We start from the raw sequence: 17,659 nt of genomic DNA on the forward strand, positions 1-17,659 counted from the left end.
AAGAGCATTTACAAAGGAACGAGTGAACAAAGCCATCCAGTATTGGAAGTTAGGGAACGACAACAATTTACACTCTAGGGAGAGGCAAGAGACCTATAATGAAGGGCTTTGTCTATGTCCAATCACTTGGACCTTATTGTGAAGACAATGTTGTCTATTGAACTACTTTAAGCAGGAGACTGGTACAGTCTTGTTTCTCTGTTAACAGTCCACTCACAGGAGGCAGGAACTAGCCTCCAGTGGACCCCCACCTTGTGTTTGAGAATTGAGCAGATAAACAAAGAATATAAAAGTCGATCTAATAATGCCCCTTCACAGGATGTAGTTTGGAATAGTGCAGAAGCCCTTGGTACCTTATTATTTTAACAGTCAGAAGCAACAAATTACACTTTACATAGAGGTGAATCTGCAAGGTTCGAACAAGATTCAAGACACCACCATAAATGCCAAACTTGTGCAACTTGATTTTCTTATTGCATAATCACGCAAGGAACATATTAATGAGGATCTTCTTGGCTATCTGGCTGACTTTTTTTTCGTTTTTGCATCCTAAAAAGGGTAAGAGATTTTTCTAAGAGGGATCACAGCACAGGGACCATTAGCAAGCAAGACCAGGTAGGGATGGCTGACACCTGGAGAACGGCAAGAGCACGTGGGTGGGGCTAGTGACAGAGACCACTTCAAAGACTGAGCGCAGAGAGAAACAGACTCCAGTCCAGACATGGACTCTAGTCCCTCCTGCAGAGGCCAGACTTCAGTCATAGCAATTACCTATAGTATTCTAATTGCACAGAATTTGAAAATTAAGTTTAAATGATACATATAACACATACATGTAATTTTCTTTAATACAAAGACATGATCACAGATAAGACTGGAATCCCTCACGACCACCACTCCCAATTCAGGTCCCCTCACCCCGTCACAGAGGAAATTACTATTGTACAATTCGGTGTGCACCCTACAGACCTTTCTTAGCATTTACCTCTGTGGAAATATACACATAAAATACTATTTTGTGTCTTTCAAAATAATACAAATGAAATAATATTATGTGCAATGTCCCTTCACTTTCCTTGTCACTACACATAATTCATTCTTTAATATTGCTGCACAGTACTCCATCGGGTAGCTAGGTCTCAGTTTATTTGCTCATTTCTCCATTGAGGGACATTTTGGCTTTTAATATGTTATTGTTACAGATACCATGGCAACGGATATACTCGTATATGCTTCCTGTGCCTATGTTGGACAGTTTTCTCAGTTAGAGATCTATAAGTGAAATTGCACCTCACTTTAAAATGTATATTTTAATGGATAGTATTTCATTGGCTTCTAGAGTATTTGCAGAACTGTTTTCTCATCCCTGTCAACACACAATATTGTCAAACTCTGATTGCTGCCAACCTGATGAGTGAAAAATTATATTTTGTTCTAATTTGCATTTCCCTGATTACTAGATTGGTTGTGTCTTTTCATATTTTGTTTTCCATTTATATTGCCTTACTGGTGTATTGTGTTATCATTTTTTACCTATACAAAATTTAAGCCATTTGTCTCACTAATCTGAACTCCAAGAAAACAAAGACTATTTGTCTTTTTCTTTTTTAAAATATATTTTATTGATTATGCTATTACAGTTGTCTCATTTTCCCCCCTTCACTCCTCTCCACCCTGCACACCCCTCCCACCCACATTCCTCCCCTTTAGTTCATGTCCATGGGTCATACATACAAGTTATTTGGCTTCTACATTTCCTATACTATTCTTATCTTGCCTCTTTCTGTTTTCTACCTACCATCTATGCTACTTATTCTCTGTAACTTCGCCCCCTCTTTCCCCCTCCCACTCCCCTGTTGCTAACCCTCCATGTGATCTCCATTTCTGTGTTTCTGTTCCTGTTCTAGTTGTTTGCTTAGTTTGTTTTGTTTTTGTTTTAGGCGTGGTTGTTAATGATTGTGAGTTTGCTGTCATTTTACATTCAACTCCTTGAACTTAACCTTATCTAAGAAGCACTTTATCTGCCCTTCCATTCTAAATGAAAGCTTTGCTGGATAGAGCAATCTTGGCTGTAGGTCCTTGCCTTTCATGACTTGGAATACTTCTTTCCAGCCCCTTCTTGCCTGTAAGGTCTCTTTTGAGAAATCTGCTGACAGTCTGATGGGTACTCCTTTGTAGGTGACTGTCCCCTTATCCCTTGATGCTTCTAGGATTCTCTCTTTCATTTTAATCTTGGCTAATGTAATTATGATGTGCCTTGGTGTGTTCCTCCTCGGGTCCAACTTCTTTGGGACTCTCTGAGCTTCCTGGATTTCCTGGAAGTCTATTTCCTTTGCCAGATTGGGGAAGTTCTCCTTCATTATTTGTTCAAATAAGTTTTCAATTTGTTGCTCTTCCTCTTCTCCTTTTGGAACCCCTATAATTCGGATGTTGGAACATTTAAAGATGTCCTGGAGGTTCCTAAGCCTCTCCTCATTTTTTTGAATTCTTGTTTCTTCCTTCTTTTCCGTTTGGTCATTTTTTCTTCCTCTGGTCCACTCCCTTGATTTGAGTCCCAGTTTCCTTCCCATCACTATTGGTTCCCTGTACATTTTCCTTTATTTCACTTAGCATAGCCTTCATTTTTGCATCTAATTTGTCACCAGATTCAACCAAATCTGTGAGCATCCTGATTACCAGTGCTTTGAACTGTGCATCTGATAGGTTGGCTATCTCTTCATTGCTCACTTGTATTTTTTCTGGAGCTTTGATCTGTTCTTCTGTTTGGGCCATTTTTTTTGGTCTTGTCACGCCTGTTACGTAATGAGGGGCGGAGCCTTAGGTGTTTACCAGGGCGGGGTAACCCACTTCGCTGGGTTCTGATGCTGTATGTGGGAGCAGGGTTCAAGAGGGAACAATGGCATTTGTTCTCCTCTCTGCCAACTTTCAGTCCCTTCCCCCACTTCCCTCAACCAAATTGGGCCTTCTGGTGCTGATTCCAGGTGGGTGGGTTTGTGTACATTCTAGAACCCTGTGGGTCTCTCCAACGAACTCTCCTGTGGGGCTGGGAGTCTCTCCCTGCACCTCAACCCCCACAGGTGTTTTCAATCAGTGGTTTGAGGCTTTATTTCCCTGCGCTGGGGCCCTGGGTTGCTTGGTCTGTCTTGCTCCCTAGGTGTTTCTCCCCATTTGTCTGCGAGAATGTGGGACCACCCAGTCTGCAATCCGCCACCTCTTCGGGTCTGTCCACTGCTGCCTTGCCAGCCAGCCAGCGCCTTGCCTGCCCTTGTCCTCCAGCCTCTGCCTTGTGGTGAGCCCTCTCCGCCCGGTGCCGACTGGACCCGTCCTACCGGTCTGGATGGATGTTTCTTCTTTAACTCCTTGGTTGTCGGACTTCCATACAGTTCAATTTTCTGTGAGTCCTGGTTGTTTTTTGTTTTTAAATTGTTGTTGTCCTTCTTTTGGTTGTGCAAGGAGGCACCGTGTGTCTACCTATGCCTCCATCTTGGCCAAAAGTCTCCTTGTTTCATTCTTTTTTGGCTGTGAGACTCTGAAAAAGTTGTATCTCTGTGCCTCAGTTTCCTTAACTGTAAGGTGGACATAATAATAGTACCTAGCTCATTGAAGTGTTGTAAAGGTTAAATGAGTATATATGTAAAGCATTTATAACACATGCCTGCTATATACTAAGTGCTATTATTATTATTTCAAGATTAGACAGAGTGCTCAATATATAAAACATCATTTGATATGGTTCAAGGATACATTTAGAGGTGTTAAAGAAAGAATAGAAACCAAAGCAGTGGTCAGGCAATAAGGAAATAAGTTAAGGAAGTGGTTGCTAGAACTAGGGTATGAAGCCAGTCCCAAAAGGCGGAGGGAGGTCCAACCTCTTGAACTGATTCATAGGGTAACCTCTAGCCCTGGAGCCAGGCGCTGACCCACAGCCACCAGCCAAACGTACCCCAGACAACGGCAGAGGAAGCAACGTAACGGACGGCCAATTAAATAGAGGGTTAAATAACCCCCACTGTGGGGAGACATTAAGAAGCAGTGAGCCAGGCAAGATAGTGAATAACAGTAACCGACAAAGCATTTTATTTCAATATAGTCACACTAGTTTAAAAGATCCAGCCATATCACTAAGCTGAAATCATTAACTATTTCTAAGTGCATTTCTTTAAAACAGAATGGAGAAATCAGTTTAATCAGGAAATGTTACAAATTAATTTTCCCCTTGGATTTTGCTCCATTCTGAGAGATTTTTTTTCATTCTGCTTTCATACCAGAAAAAAGCACTGTGTGATTTTTCTTTTTTTCAAGAAGACAGTATACTTTACATACAGTATATGCCCTTTTTAGTGTACAGTTTCATCAGTTTAGACAAACACACTGTTATGTAACTACCACCACAATCAAGATAAAAAACTGCTGCATCACCCCCAAGGGCCCTTTATGCACCTTTGTCCTCAAATCTTCCCTCCATCTCCAGCCCCTGACAACCACTGATCTTTGGCCTATCACTGTTTTACTCGTTCCAAAATGTCAGACAAGTGGAATCATACAATATGCAGCCCTTTGAGTCTGTCTTCTCACTTAGCATATGTATCTGAGTTCCCTCCCTGTTGTATGCATTGATAGTCCAAGTTTCATCTTGGTTTCCCCAGTAGGGCTCCATCGGTGGATGGAGCACCACGGTTTGTTTATCAAAACAAACGGTTTGTCACCACCAGAGGGACACTGAAGGTGTTTCAAGTTTTGGTTGACTAGGGACAAATCCTCTTAAACACTCACAAATAGGTTTTTGTGTGAATAAAAAGGTTTTCATGGGTGACTTCTGGTCAAGACGGAGGCGTAGGTGGAAACACTGTACCTCCTTGCACAACCAAGTTTAAAGACAACAAAGATTTAGTAACAAAACGCAACCAAAACAGACAGAAAATTGAACTGTATGGAAGTTTGACAACAATGAACTATTCAGACAGACCGGTAAGAGCATCAGCGTCAGCGGCTGTCAGAGAGAGGTTGCGCAGGAAAAAGTGGCCAGACCGACCCAGGCGTGCAGGCAGCGGTTGGCAGATCCCAGGTGTCGAGTGGCAACAGACAGACCCAGTGAGGGTGTAAGGCGGCTGGCTGACTGCAGTCACACATTCATGTGCAGATAAATCAAGCAAAGGAGCGAGCAGTGAGACAGACCCTGCCACCCAGGGCCCCAGTGCTGGAAAATAAAGCCTAAAAGCACCAACTGAAAAAACTTTCAGGGGTTGAGGTGCTGGGAGAGGCTCCCAGGCTCACAGAGATTTCATTGGAGAAACCCACAGGGTCCTGGAGGGTGCGCAAGCCCACACACCCAGGAACCAGCACCAGAGGGGCCCGGATTGCTTGCAGGAAGCAGCAGAGGGGACCAAAATCCAAGAGAGAGCCCAACAAACGCCACTGCTCCCTCTCTGACCCCGCCCCCACATACAGCATCACAACCCAGCAGCTGGGTCACCCCACCCTGGTGAACACCTAAGGCTCTGCACCTCATACGTAACAGGCACGAACAGACCAGAACATTGTGGCTCAAGAAGAAGAACAGCTCAAAGCCCCAGATCCAATACTTTTAAGTGACCAAGAGATAGCCAACCTATCAGATGCATAGTTCAAAATACTGGTGATTAGGATACTCACAGAACTGGTTGATTTTGGTCACAAATTAGATGAAAAAATGAAGGCTACACTAAGTGAAATGAAGCAACATGCACAGGGAACCAACAGTGATGGGAAGGAAACTGGGACTCAAATCAATGGAGGGGACCAGAAGAAAGAAAGAAACATCCAACCAGAAAAGAGTGAAGAAACAACAATTCAAAAAAAATGAGAGGCTTAGGAACCTCCAGGACATCTTTAAATGCTCCAATATCTGAATTATAGGGGTACCTGAAGGGGAAGAGGAACAGCAATAAATGGAAACTTTATTTGAACAAATAATAAAGGAGAACTTCCCCAGTCTGGCAAAGGAAATAGACATCCAGAAAGTCCAGGAAGCTCAGAGAGTCCCAAAGAAGTTGGACTCAGGGAGAAACACACCAAGGCACATCATAATTACATTAGCCAAGATTAAAATGAAGGAGAGAATCCTAGAAGCAGCAAGAGATAAGGGGACAGTCGCCTATAAAGGAGTACCCATCAGACTGTCAGCTGAATTCTCAAGAGACCTACAGGCAAGAAGGGGCTGGAAAGAAGTATTCCAAGTCATGAAAGGCAAGGACCTACAGCCAAGATTGCTCTATCCAGCAAAGCTTTCATTTAGAATGGAAGGGCAGATAAAGTGCTTCTCTGATAAGGTCAAGTTCAAGGATTTCATCATCACCAAGCCCTTATGATATGAAATGTTAAAGGGATTTATCTAAGAATAAGAAGATAAAAAACATGGACAGTGAAAGGACAGGAAACTCACAGTTATTAACAACCACACCTAAAACAAAAGCAAACTAAGTAGACAGCTAGATCCGGAGCAGAATCATAGAAATGGAGATCACATGGAGGGTTAGCAACAGGGGAGTGGGAGGAGGAGAAGGGGGGAGAAGGTACAAAGAATAAGTAGCATAGGCGGTGGGGAGAAAACAGATGGGGGGAGGGCAAGAATACTATGGGAAATATAGAATCTAAAGAACTTGTGACACATGGACATAAACTAAAGGGGGAAATGGTGGCGGAGGGCTGTGCAGGGTGGAGGGGAATGAAAGGGGGAAAATGGGACAACTGTAATGGCATAATCAATAAAATATATTTAAAAAATAAAGTTTTCATGAGCAAATGCCTAAAAGTGCCATTGCTGGGTCATAAAATAGGTTTAAATTTATTTTTTTAAAAAAATTCCAGTTTTTTTAAATGGTTGTAACATTTTACATTCTCACCAGCCATGTTTGATTGTTGAACAATTCTTATAGAACACAGTCCAAAGGATGGATCCTCATTTTCTATGGAGCAAAAAACACCACATTTTCTCACTTACTCCATGTCTTCCTTTTGGCCATTAAAGAACCTGCCTTTTAACCTCACAGTGGTTCTCTCTCACTCTTTCTCCTTCCCGTCCTCTCTCTCTAAAAAAAAACCAAAACCAAACAAACAAAAAAACCCCTGCCTTCTTCCCAGCCATGCGTCACAGTTCTTCCATGTGCATCGCTGGGTATAGTCAGATCCAGGCTATCCCATGACCCTTGACCATGACCCTTCACCATGCCTGGTGCTTCCCTATATACTGGTTTTGTTTATGCTATTTGCCACCTGGGATGTTCACCTTTCACTAGTGAAATCTTATGTAAACCCCACTGTTGTAATCTTTTCACTCTTCAAGACTCATCTGCTATACAAAAAAAGACAATTCAGTGACAGGTGCTGACAGAGGAGGCCCATAGAACAAGCTGATGCAAGTCCCTTGCTCTCTTTACATCCAACACAGATTCCTATGTGCCACGTGGCAGGAGAAAGCTAAGGAGGAGTCCAGTGTTCCTCTTAGAAGAGCAAGCAAAAGCTCTACCAGAGCAGGTCTCGTTTTCCTTACCTTTAAAAAGACAAATTCTCCCCAAATAACAACTGACTACATGGGGTAAAGTGAACTCGCATTATTTGGAGTTTTCTGGGGGTGTGAAAGCTTTTCCACTTACCCTGCTTTGGATCCGTTCTTGGTGCAACTCAAGACTTCTAGCCTCCAAGGTTTTTTTTTTTTTTTTCCATTTTAATGTGTACACATGCCATTGTGGTTTTGGCAGAAAAGGCCAATATAAAGCAAATTCTTTCATAACACAGCAAACATGGACTTCCCATAAAGCGATACTATAAATGGGGTGGGTGCTTTTTTCTTCCCTAAACTTCTTGTAGTCTGCTTAGATAAAGGGAGGCATCTGCCCCAAGGCCCCCAAAATGCTGAAGGCAGCGTCGCATGCAACGTGTCTGCTCTCCGTTTCTGGAGGAGCTGATGCAATTTCAAGGCCCTAGGCAGGGCCAAGGATCCAGTCTTGTTCTACAGTTTAAGAACTTCCAGAGTGGCTGCTTCTGGCAGCCTCTGAGAATCCTAGAAATCTTGCCTCCAGCAGTTGAGGAATAATGAGCTTTCAGTCACTAGCTCTAAGTGGCACTCTCTGAATGGGTCCTCAGTGGGGAGCGCTCACACCTCTCAGGCACTGGGGAGGACCCGGCTGAGTTGATAGTACTCTCCTGCAGCAGATGGCTTCAGTCTTGTGCATTGCCTCCAGCTCGTAGCTAGGGGTCTCACGACCGAAACAAAAAAGAAAGGAAGCCCACTCTATCCCCTTGCGAAGTGACCGATCCCATCTGCCAATCCCAGCCAGACCTTAGAAGTTCAAAAGACGCATCCTTGGCTTCTTCCCCATAGAAGACAATGGCACGCTTGCCAAGCCCCATCTGGGACCCTCCCCAGACCATCTTCTGCGGTCTCCCAGTTTTAAAAACGTTGTCTTGGCTTTTAGCTGTCTAAGCATCTATCGCTGCTCACTCCCAGCCTTGCCTCCCGGAGCTCCCGCCCAGCGGTCTGGTAACTACCCGGGGTGAGAGCTGGGACCCCAGCCAGAGCGGGACTCACCCGGCTGGTGGAGAAACGCCGGAGCGCCTGGCTGCCCCACAGCAACATTCTGGAAAGGAACACTCGGGAGGGTGGCGTGGCGGCGAGGAGGCTTGGAAGGCAGGCCAACGGCTCAGCCCGGTCGCGGCCTTGCAGCTTCCGAGCCCAGGGTGGTCGCGCTAGTGGTGGACAGTCCAGGCTTGCCTCGGGCCCCGCCCTCCCCAGCTTGGCAGGGCTCGGTGGCCAATCTGGTGCGATTGGGCGGGACGTTGGCCAGCTGCTGGGAGCTGCTGGGACTCAGACCAGTTGCCGCACTGGTGCCTAGAGGTGATGGGGGTGTGATGGGGGTGGGATGGGGGTGGGGTGGGGGTGGGGTGGGGGTGGGGTGGGGGTAAAGTCGTGTTCCAGGTACTTACTGCCTGTGGGGCCTTCTACCAGTTACAAATCTGAGGTATATAGGGATCTGCCTTTGTGGTCAATCTGACAGTTCAAGTCATGTTTTATAACACCTTGAGAAGGCAACAAGCATGCCAGTGTGCTTGGAGCTACGAAATTTAAGGGGGCACCGTCACTATCCAGGGATCCTGATATTGCCTCATAGGCTGATTGTAGGATTTAATAAGAGAAATGTGTACAAAGCACTTGGCAAAGGGCCTGGCATAGAGTTGGTTCCCAGCATCCGTAGACAGATAGATAGATAGATAGATAGATAGATAGACAGACAGACAGATAGATGGATGATAGGTGATGGATATCTTTTTCCTTCACCTTCTGGAAGAAACGTTTAGACATGCTGTAGCTGAGCACTTTCCTCAAACAGTTACTTAAACTGGCTTGCAAGTCCACGTGCAACCTAGCATTTCTCACTGTTGTTTTGCACTACCCACAGCACTTGCCAATTCCTTCCTGGATACCACTTCCTAGAAGAGCTTGTCATCTGTCACTTGTCAACTCTGCAGGACCAAATTACTTCTCTTCTTAAAGGTTTAAGTCAAATACTGCCTCCTGCTGGAGGCATTTTCTTGATTCTATTCTCCCTAACCTCCTTATCCCCCGCAAAGTACCATATGTTGACATGTATAATGTGCACTATTTTGCCCAAAATGTTAAGGGAAGAATAAGGATGCATGTTATACATGGGTAGTACTAATTTCATATCTATATAAGTGTTTTTAATTCTTTATTTATGCTTAAGCATCAACAGTGTGTCCTGAGAAAGCAATAATGATATCCATATGCAAAATAATACCCTGGAATATGATCATCATTTTTTTCTAAGTGTAAATAAATAATTGAATTTAAAAAATTTTTTTACCTGAAATTTGGTCCCAAAACATGGGTGTGCATTATACATGACAGAATACAGTAATCCTTTACTCTTCTGAACTGGGAAGGACTTTTGTCTATGTATCTTTAAAGATGTTTCAATCTGTTACTGGTATTTATGTACCTGTCATCTTCTCTACCAGAAGCTCCTTGCAGGCTTATTTATAAGGATTTACCGTATCTATCACTAAGCAGAGCTTAAAAAATACTCGTTAAAAGAGAATAAATGAGTGACTAGGTAAGAAGGTAAGAAGGAGAGAAAAAGAATGATCCTTAAAGTTTGGAGAATTGCAACAAACACCCAGGTTTTTGCTTTGGGAACTGCCCCTTCCCAACTCAACCCATTTCCCTGACTGTATTTGGTGATTTGTTGCTTTTTAACAACTTTCAAATATTGACATTAATTTTATTTGTTCTGATTTGTGTAAACTGGGAGGCATGGGCAAGGAGTGTGGTTTTTCCTGAGTGGGGGGGGGGGTTCCATAATTCTATCCTCCAACTCCTAACTTTAGAAAATGAGCTTACATTCCCCCACATATAATAGACTGTGATGTCTAGGATTTTCTTCTGTAAGAACCAAAAGTGTAGTTCTCTTGATCACTGGAGGTTAGACCAGATGCAATTAGAGAATTTCACAAATAAAAAAAATCCCTGCCAGTGTAGATTTATATATCAAGAAAAATGAACATAAAATAAAGTCATGTATAGAAACAAAAGCTTGAGACAATTTGTCATTGGCAGATACACAATAAAGGAAATATTCAAGAGCATCATTCAAGCAGGAGGAAAATTATCCACATGAAAGGCTGCAGAAGCCGGAAGGAATAAAGACAAAAAAAGGAGAGAAGGGGAGGCAAATATGTGAGTGAACACTAGCTATATTAATATTGATAATAATAATTAAATCGTGTGGGTACACATATATCTATAGGAAAATATACAAACCACAATAAAAAGTTGTTGGATAAATTTGGGGCTTGGAGGAATGGAAGGGTCACTAGGTAGAAAGAAAGTAACCCCAGATGGAATTTCAGTGATAAAGGAAAGAAGAACAACAGAAAGGGTAAATATGAGGGCAAATTTAAGTTAATATTGTCTAAAACAATTCTAATAATGTTTTGTAGAGTTCAAATACAATATAATTAAAATACATGGCAACAATAGATCTGAGTTTTAGGGAGAGCAGGCGGATTTAAAGTGTTCTAAGGCCACAGCATTGTCTTAGAAATAAGGGAGTTACTCACTGGGGTTAGACTTTAATAAATGAAGGATGCACATATGCATATCATAATCTCTAGTATAACCACTGAAAGAATAGCAATACCATGTATAACTACCAAGTTAATAGAATGTAAAACTATCAAGATAATAGAATAATTTTAAAAAATCAAAAGGAGGTAAGAAAGGAAAGAAAAAGGAACATGGATTAAGTGAGGGAAAAAAGAAGGAAATTAGTAAAATGTTAGATTTAAGCTTAAATATACCGGAAATTGCAGTGAATACAAAAAAGACTAAGTAAAAAAATTATTAATTTTTTAAATTTGAAGTTCTGTGTCCTCATTTTTAACACCTGCCCCACACTCTGTGAAGAGTCGTGCATGTCACTTACTTAACCTATCCTTAGGTTGTTTCCAGTCTCCTTGTTACTGGACAGGCACCGGCCCAGAGTGGGTCTGCTCAGGCTGGTTTGACTTTGTATGGGAAAGATGTCACAACATAAGTCCAAGTGATTTTGATAGTATGTTTATTAAGGCTGGGGACAGAGAAACAAAGGAAGGACTTAGGGTAGAAGAAGTGACAGCAGAGAGCCTAGGTGGTGCTCTGCTTTGGCACCTTAGAGAAGTTATAGCGAAGGAATGAGCCAGGGTGGGGCTGCGGCTAGCTCACCGGGAAGTCAGAGAAAACAGGGCAGGGGCGGCTGTCCCTAGAGAAAGGATCAGGGGGTAAGCCTGGGTCACACTGCTGCCGCCCAATGCTCCCCTATATGCAAGTCTCCTTGGGAATGTTAGAGTTTAGGAGGAAAAAATAGGTTCCTGTCCAAGAAGGGGCACAGGCACAGTCTGGAATGAGCCTGTACGGGGTCTTTGTCCTGAGGGCTTTTTATCTTTTTTCTGTGGATGAGAATATTAGGGGAGGGTTTTAGTAGAATATTCACCAGCTTTCCAGATGAATTTTTAATATGCTGATGTGTCAAAATGAGTGCATAACGGGGTTTGGGAATATTTTTTGGTATACTATACTGTTTTACTTTTATCTGTAGCCCGTCTGGCTTTTGATGTGGTGTTTGTTATTTGTTCCTGACTTCACCTGTCCTTGGGCTTAGCTGGCACAAATGACATTAATTGGGTCTGTTCTCTATCTTTCAGACCAGGGCAAGTGAAACTATGTATTCTCTGGTTAGGGAGGAGAGGTATAAACCATTCACTCTTAAGTGCTCTTGGTTAGGGGGACATAAATTCTTGTGACTCACCAGCTGGCTGTCAGTTGCTCAAACTGTTTGGTCTTGTCTAGTTTTCCTGTCTCAGTGACCCTACAGCACTGGCCCAGGAACTTTCCCAACTTCTCACTACCCTGCCTCATCTTGAGCAACCTTCAGTAGATGACCCCCATCTCCATCCTCAAGAAGGATTCAGTCAGTCAGGTCTTTAAGGTGAGTATGTACCTAGGGGTCTGGTTCTGATGCAAAGATAGCAGTTTAAACCCCGAAGCACCCCACGACATTGCCCCTACAAGGGGGGGCTACAAAAATGCTCGTTTTTCTCAGCAACTCTGGGGATCATCATCAGTCTTTATACTCATATACTATATATGTTAAATTTTAATTTATTTAAATAAAAATAAATAATTTACCCATGTGATTGGAGTTCAACACCTGCCAAGAAGAGAGTCCGATAAACACCCTAGGCTCTTAGCTGATGCTCTTAGCAAGCATCCCCCTGGGAAGGAGTGCGATATGCGGGTAGGGCAACTGCTGTAAAACAGCCACTGCTTGGTAGTTGTGCTCTGGTTTCCATCTAAGGATCTGCTCCTCTTCCACCACCCCCCTTAGATACTGCGGTTCCTCTAAAGTTGCATCTCCCCCAGTGCCTCACCCTGGCATCCAGGGGTGGAACACATGACCTAGAATAAGCCAACTGGTGCCTTTCTCCTACTCCCTCAGTTACAAAGATTGGTCCACTAGTATGAGCATTGTCCTAGGAAGGCTAATCAAGACCAGCAAGACTTAATTCTGGGACTTCTGTTTGAGCTATCAGTTAAGGCTTCTCCTAGTCTGTCTCATGCTAGATTTGGTATGGTGATAAGCCTGAAGCTGCTAAGGGCTGCCATATGGACCTCTAAACTCAGCAGGGGTGTCCAGCCCGTGGTCCATGGGCTGCCTGTGGCCCAGGATGGCTATCAATGTGGTCTAACACAAGATCATAAATTTATTCGAAACCTTTTTTTTGGCTCATCAGTTTTCATTAGTGTTTGCGTATTTAACGTGTGGCCCAAGACAACTCTTCTTCTTCCAGTGTGGCCCAGAGATGCCAAAATGTTGGACACTCCTGGGCTTAAAGAATGTAGCAAAAACTGTGAAGAGACAGAAAAGAAACAGTGAAAATCCAAGACTTGACATTGCTTGAATCCTAAAACTGAATGCAGGTGAAGGCCAATGCTGCCACTTAATGTATTAAAAATTACAAACAGTAAAACTGACTATTTTTGGTATAGAGTTCTGACTTTTAACAAATGTAAAAATTTGTGTAAGGAACACCACAGTCGGGACACAGAAGAGTTCCACTCTCTACTCCCCCTCCCAAATTCATTTCCCTATCCCTTTGTAGTCATGTCCACCAATCACCCCTGAACCCTGATAACCTCTGAAATGTGCTCCATCTGTGCGGTTTTATCTCTTCAAGAATTTTAAATAAATGGAATCACACTGTGTGTAACTTTTTAGACCGACTTTCTTCATTCAGCATCATGCTTTTAAATTCATGTTAATTTTTAGGGAATCCCAGCAATTTTGAGATTCTTCTGTTACTGATTTCTAATATAATTCCATTGTGGTCTGAGGATATAACATTTCCATTCACTGAGACTTGTACGGCCTAGCATATGGTCTGTCTTGCTGAGTATTCCTTGTATACTTGAAAAAAGTGTCTATTTACTGTTTGGGGGTAAAATGTCTTATAAACACTGATTAAGTTGGTTGAGAGTATCGTTGAAGTCTATGCTCTAGCTACTTGTTAAATACTGAGAGAGGAGTGTTAAAATTTCCAACTATAATTATAATTTTATGTATTTCTTCTTTTATTCTATCAGATTTGGGTTAATTAAACTTTATCACTCATTGTCAAAAAAAATCCTAATTCAGTGACACTCTGAATTCTATGTTCTTAAGAAAATTATTTGGGTTTTGATTTAGAAAGAGGTAAATTTGCTTGGACTTAAACCTTGTAGAGTGAAGTAGCTTATATTTCTGCTTCTAGGGGTGTCCAACCTGTGGTCCACAGGCCTCCTGTAGCCCAGAAGGGTTCTGAATGTGTCCCAACACAAAATCATAAATTTACTTAAAACATTGAGATTTTTTTGTGATTGTGTGTCACAATATACTTAACATGTGACCCAAGACAACTCTTCTCCGTCCACTGTGTCCAGAGATGCCAAAAGTTTGGAAGACTTGGCCCGTGCTTTTTACTCCGATTTTGGGGTTCAGCCCCTTTGCAGTAGCTTCCTTACCAGTTTTTCCTTCTAAATGGCAAGCTTCTCTGCCAGCCCAGCCTTTGTTCTCTGCTAAGTAAACCCACAGGGCTTCAGCTTTTGCTCCCTGAGGTGCATGCACATCTGTTGCGGAATGTATACATCAAAGAGCAGGAAACACGGCTCTCAGCTAGTGCAGTTGTGTTTCAAAGACTCCTGATTGCTGTTTTCAGCAGGCCTTCTGCGTGTAGTTTAGTGGTCAGCTAGGAATTTCGGTAGAATTTATACTCAGATTTTAGATCCCATCCCTTTGGTGGGTCCCTTGCATCAGGGTTCTTCCCCCCAAATTTCCAGTTTCTCTTTCAACAGCCCTGAACATAGTTTGCTACCACCTCAAGCCAATAAGACTACAGTGTTTTAGTCCTGGATTTGAAGGGGTGAGGGACACTGCCAGGCAAAAAGCCACAAACCCATAATTATTACCATTGCTGAGTAAATTTTCCTGTGGTTTCTGTGTGCTTTTATTTTTTCAGATCTTTAAAAAGTTATTTTCATTATATTTTGTGTACTTTTCCTAGTTATTAACTGCAAATGGGTCCTTGTGACTACATTAGCCCGTCTCCATTGCCTCTTTACAAGGATATCGAGGTATCTTTGTCAATTACTTGGATATATTAATAATCAGTGTAAAATTTTTCTAAGGTCGTTACAACTTTTTATAATTAGGTTATTTTAACCCACTTTGTAGACCATTACTTACAGAGAAAGACTTTTTCTTTTGGTTTCTTTTGCTCTTTTGAAGTTGAAAGAAGGGTTGGCAAACTTTTTCTTAAAGGACCAGATAGTAAGTATTTTAGGCTTGTGGGTCACAGGCTCACTGGTGCAATTACACCATTCTGCCATTGTATTGTGAAGCAGCCACAGACAATATGCAAATAAATGGGCATGACTGTGTTCCAATAAACCTTTATTTACAAAAGCAAGTTGTAGATCTGCCAAGTGTACTTTATAGATTCCTCAGGTAAAATACAGTGGTACCCTAGTACTCGTGGTTAATTCGTTCCAGACCTTGTGATGAGTGCTGAAACCCATGAGTACCTAGCAAGCCCTGAGTGCATTTTTTCTCATCAAAATGCCATGAAAACAGGTTTGGCAAGTTCTGAAGCCGAGGAATACCGAGGTATGACTGTATCTTAATAGTTTCCTTTACTAGACAACCGAAGTCTTTGAAAAGTTTTTAGCAACTAGAGAAGGCCCTGAATAAACACTGGGCGTAGAAACTAACAAATTTTTCACGCTACTTTATCTATTTCACTCTATATATCTATTTTTTAAAACAGCTATCTAGTATTTCATAGCAGGAATCATTAAATTTCTGTAATTATTCCCTATTGATGGGCATTTCCATCTTTCCCCATTACTATCTATTCAAAACCAGGGAGTAATGAACATTGTCATATAGCTAGTAGAGTTACTGGGTAACACAGATTCTTCTCCACGGAAAAGCCAGGTAGCAGGCACAAGCATTTTCTCTCCCCACCACCCTCAACCTTTTTGAGAGGAGGGAGTGGAGAGCAGCGAATGCAATGTAGGCGGAGTAGTAAAATTCCGCCACTCTCTTCCTCTCGCACAGCAATTTCTTCTCAAGAGCAATCGCACAGGGCGTGCAGGAGGCAAGAGACAAGCTCCCTGATGGTGGCGACAGGGAGGGGGTTGGGAATACCCGCCTCTTGGAAGAAGCGCCTGGAGAGCGCCTGGAAGAAGCGTCCTTCCAGGACCACGCCTTCCTGTGAAGCCCCAACCCCATCAATTTTGCCTTTCCGAGAGCAACTCCATAGGTGTTAAATATGTCCTAGAGACTGCAAGGCGAAATTGAAGGTATAGGTGTGGCATGAGACGAGAAGTGCCCAAATAAAAAGGGGACGACACCCAGATGACCGCCGCCGCCAACGACGCGTTCCCCGGACACTGCAGAGGACTCGCTTTCCCAGCGGCCCCCACGGCCCCGCCCGCAGGGGCTTGAAACTCAGCTGACCCTTGCCCGCGGGGGCGGGGCTAGGGCCGGAAGTCACGTGCTGTGACAGCCGCCGGGGTGAGGCCGTGTTGTCAGTCATCCAGGCTGCTTGGTGCTGTGACTGAGAGGCACCAAGGTGATGGCGGTGGAGACGCTGTCCCCGGACTGGGAGTTTGACCGCGTTGACGACGGCTCGCAGAGTAAGAGAGCTGCGGGACGAGGGCTGCGTGGGGACGTTCCGGCGCGGGCCTCAGCCCTGGCGGCGCTCCTGCGGGAGGGCTCTGCGTCGCGGTTGCTGCGCAGCCCTCCGGTTAGGGGCAGCTTCTGCCCTTTGGGATGGGAGAGGGAAGCGCTCTCTAGCGTCCTGTTCGGGGTTAGGGTTCCCAGAAGAGGCGGGTCCGGGCTTGGGTGTGGGGGCGGTGACTGTCCCGGGGAGCCCTCGTGGCCGTGGGGGAGCGGCGTCCACCTTCTGCAGTGGGGACGCGGGCGGGGCGGGTCCTGGGCGGCTCTGCACCCGGGGAGCGGAGGCCGGCCCTGGGTCCCCCGGGCTTTCGCCAGATCCTCCGAGCGTTCACTTTGAGAAGAGGCTGAGGTCCGGGTTCCTGTTTCAGTTTCCTGTTTTTCTCCCCAAACCAACTTTTTTTGGAAGTCCGAGTGGTTTTTCTTGTACACGCCTATAACCATAGACTAGAGCGAAATACAACTCTTTCCGTGGTAAAAATAAACACGTGAATGCTAATTTATCTCCTACTATGCCTTTTATTTACGTTATTAAAAGGGATGTCATGCTGTTTCCATTGCAACTAAAAAGGTTTCACAAATTACAGCAAATCTGCTTTAACGTTTGCTTCAGAAAATCGGATTGTCTGATTTAATTTAGAAGTGTAACCAAAAGAAAAGCTAATAAATTCAATTACACGCAGCAAAATTTAGAAGCCAAATTATTTTAGTGAAACTCTAGATTACGAGTTTGCAGTCTGTTTCTTATCTTTGGTGATATTAATCTGAATAAATGATATAAGAGGTATTGGGACATTGTGCTTGTGAATTTGTTTTTTAATGCAGTTTTTCCAAAAGGTGAATGTAATTTT

General features: G+C 43.4%; 2 protein-coding genes across 2 annotated transcripts in view; one reads left to right on the plus strand and one right to left on the minus strand.

The window, feature by feature from the left end:
- ALDH1L2 (aldehyde dehydrogenase 1 family member L2) overlaps nt 1-8,796 on the minus strand; it is a 53,460-nt gene extending 44,664 nt beyond the window's left edge. Inside the window, exon 1 of the mRNA XM_037067915.1 lies at nt 8,567-8,796. Within this exon, the coding sequence (XP_036923810.1) occupies nt 8,567-8,614 (48 nt within the window). The 5' untranslated portion in view covers nt 8,615-8,796. The remainder of the gene's footprint in view (nt 1-8,566) is intronic.
- A 7,825-nt stretch (nt 8,797-16,621) lies between these two features.
- Nucleotides 16,622-17,659, plus strand: part of WASHC4 (WASH complex subunit 4) — a 52,444-nt gene continuing 51,406 nt past the window's right edge. The window contains exon 1 of the mRNA XM_037067834.1: nt 16,622-16,768. Within this exon, the coding sequence (XP_036923729.1) occupies nt 16,708-16,768 (61 nt within the window). The 5' untranslated portion in view covers nt 16,622-16,707. The remainder of the gene's footprint in view (nt 16,769-17,659) is intronic.

The sequence above is a fragment of the Sturnira hondurensis genome, unplaced genomic scaffold (genome assembly GCF_014824575.4).
Source record: "Sturnira hondurensis isolate 20B ecotype Veracruz unplaced genomic scaffold, ASM1482457v3 Scaffold0017436, whole genome shotgun sequence".
Taxonomy (NCBI): domain Eukaryota; kingdom Metazoa; phylum Chordata; class Mammalia; order Chiroptera; family Phyllostomidae; genus Sturnira; species Sturnira hondurensis.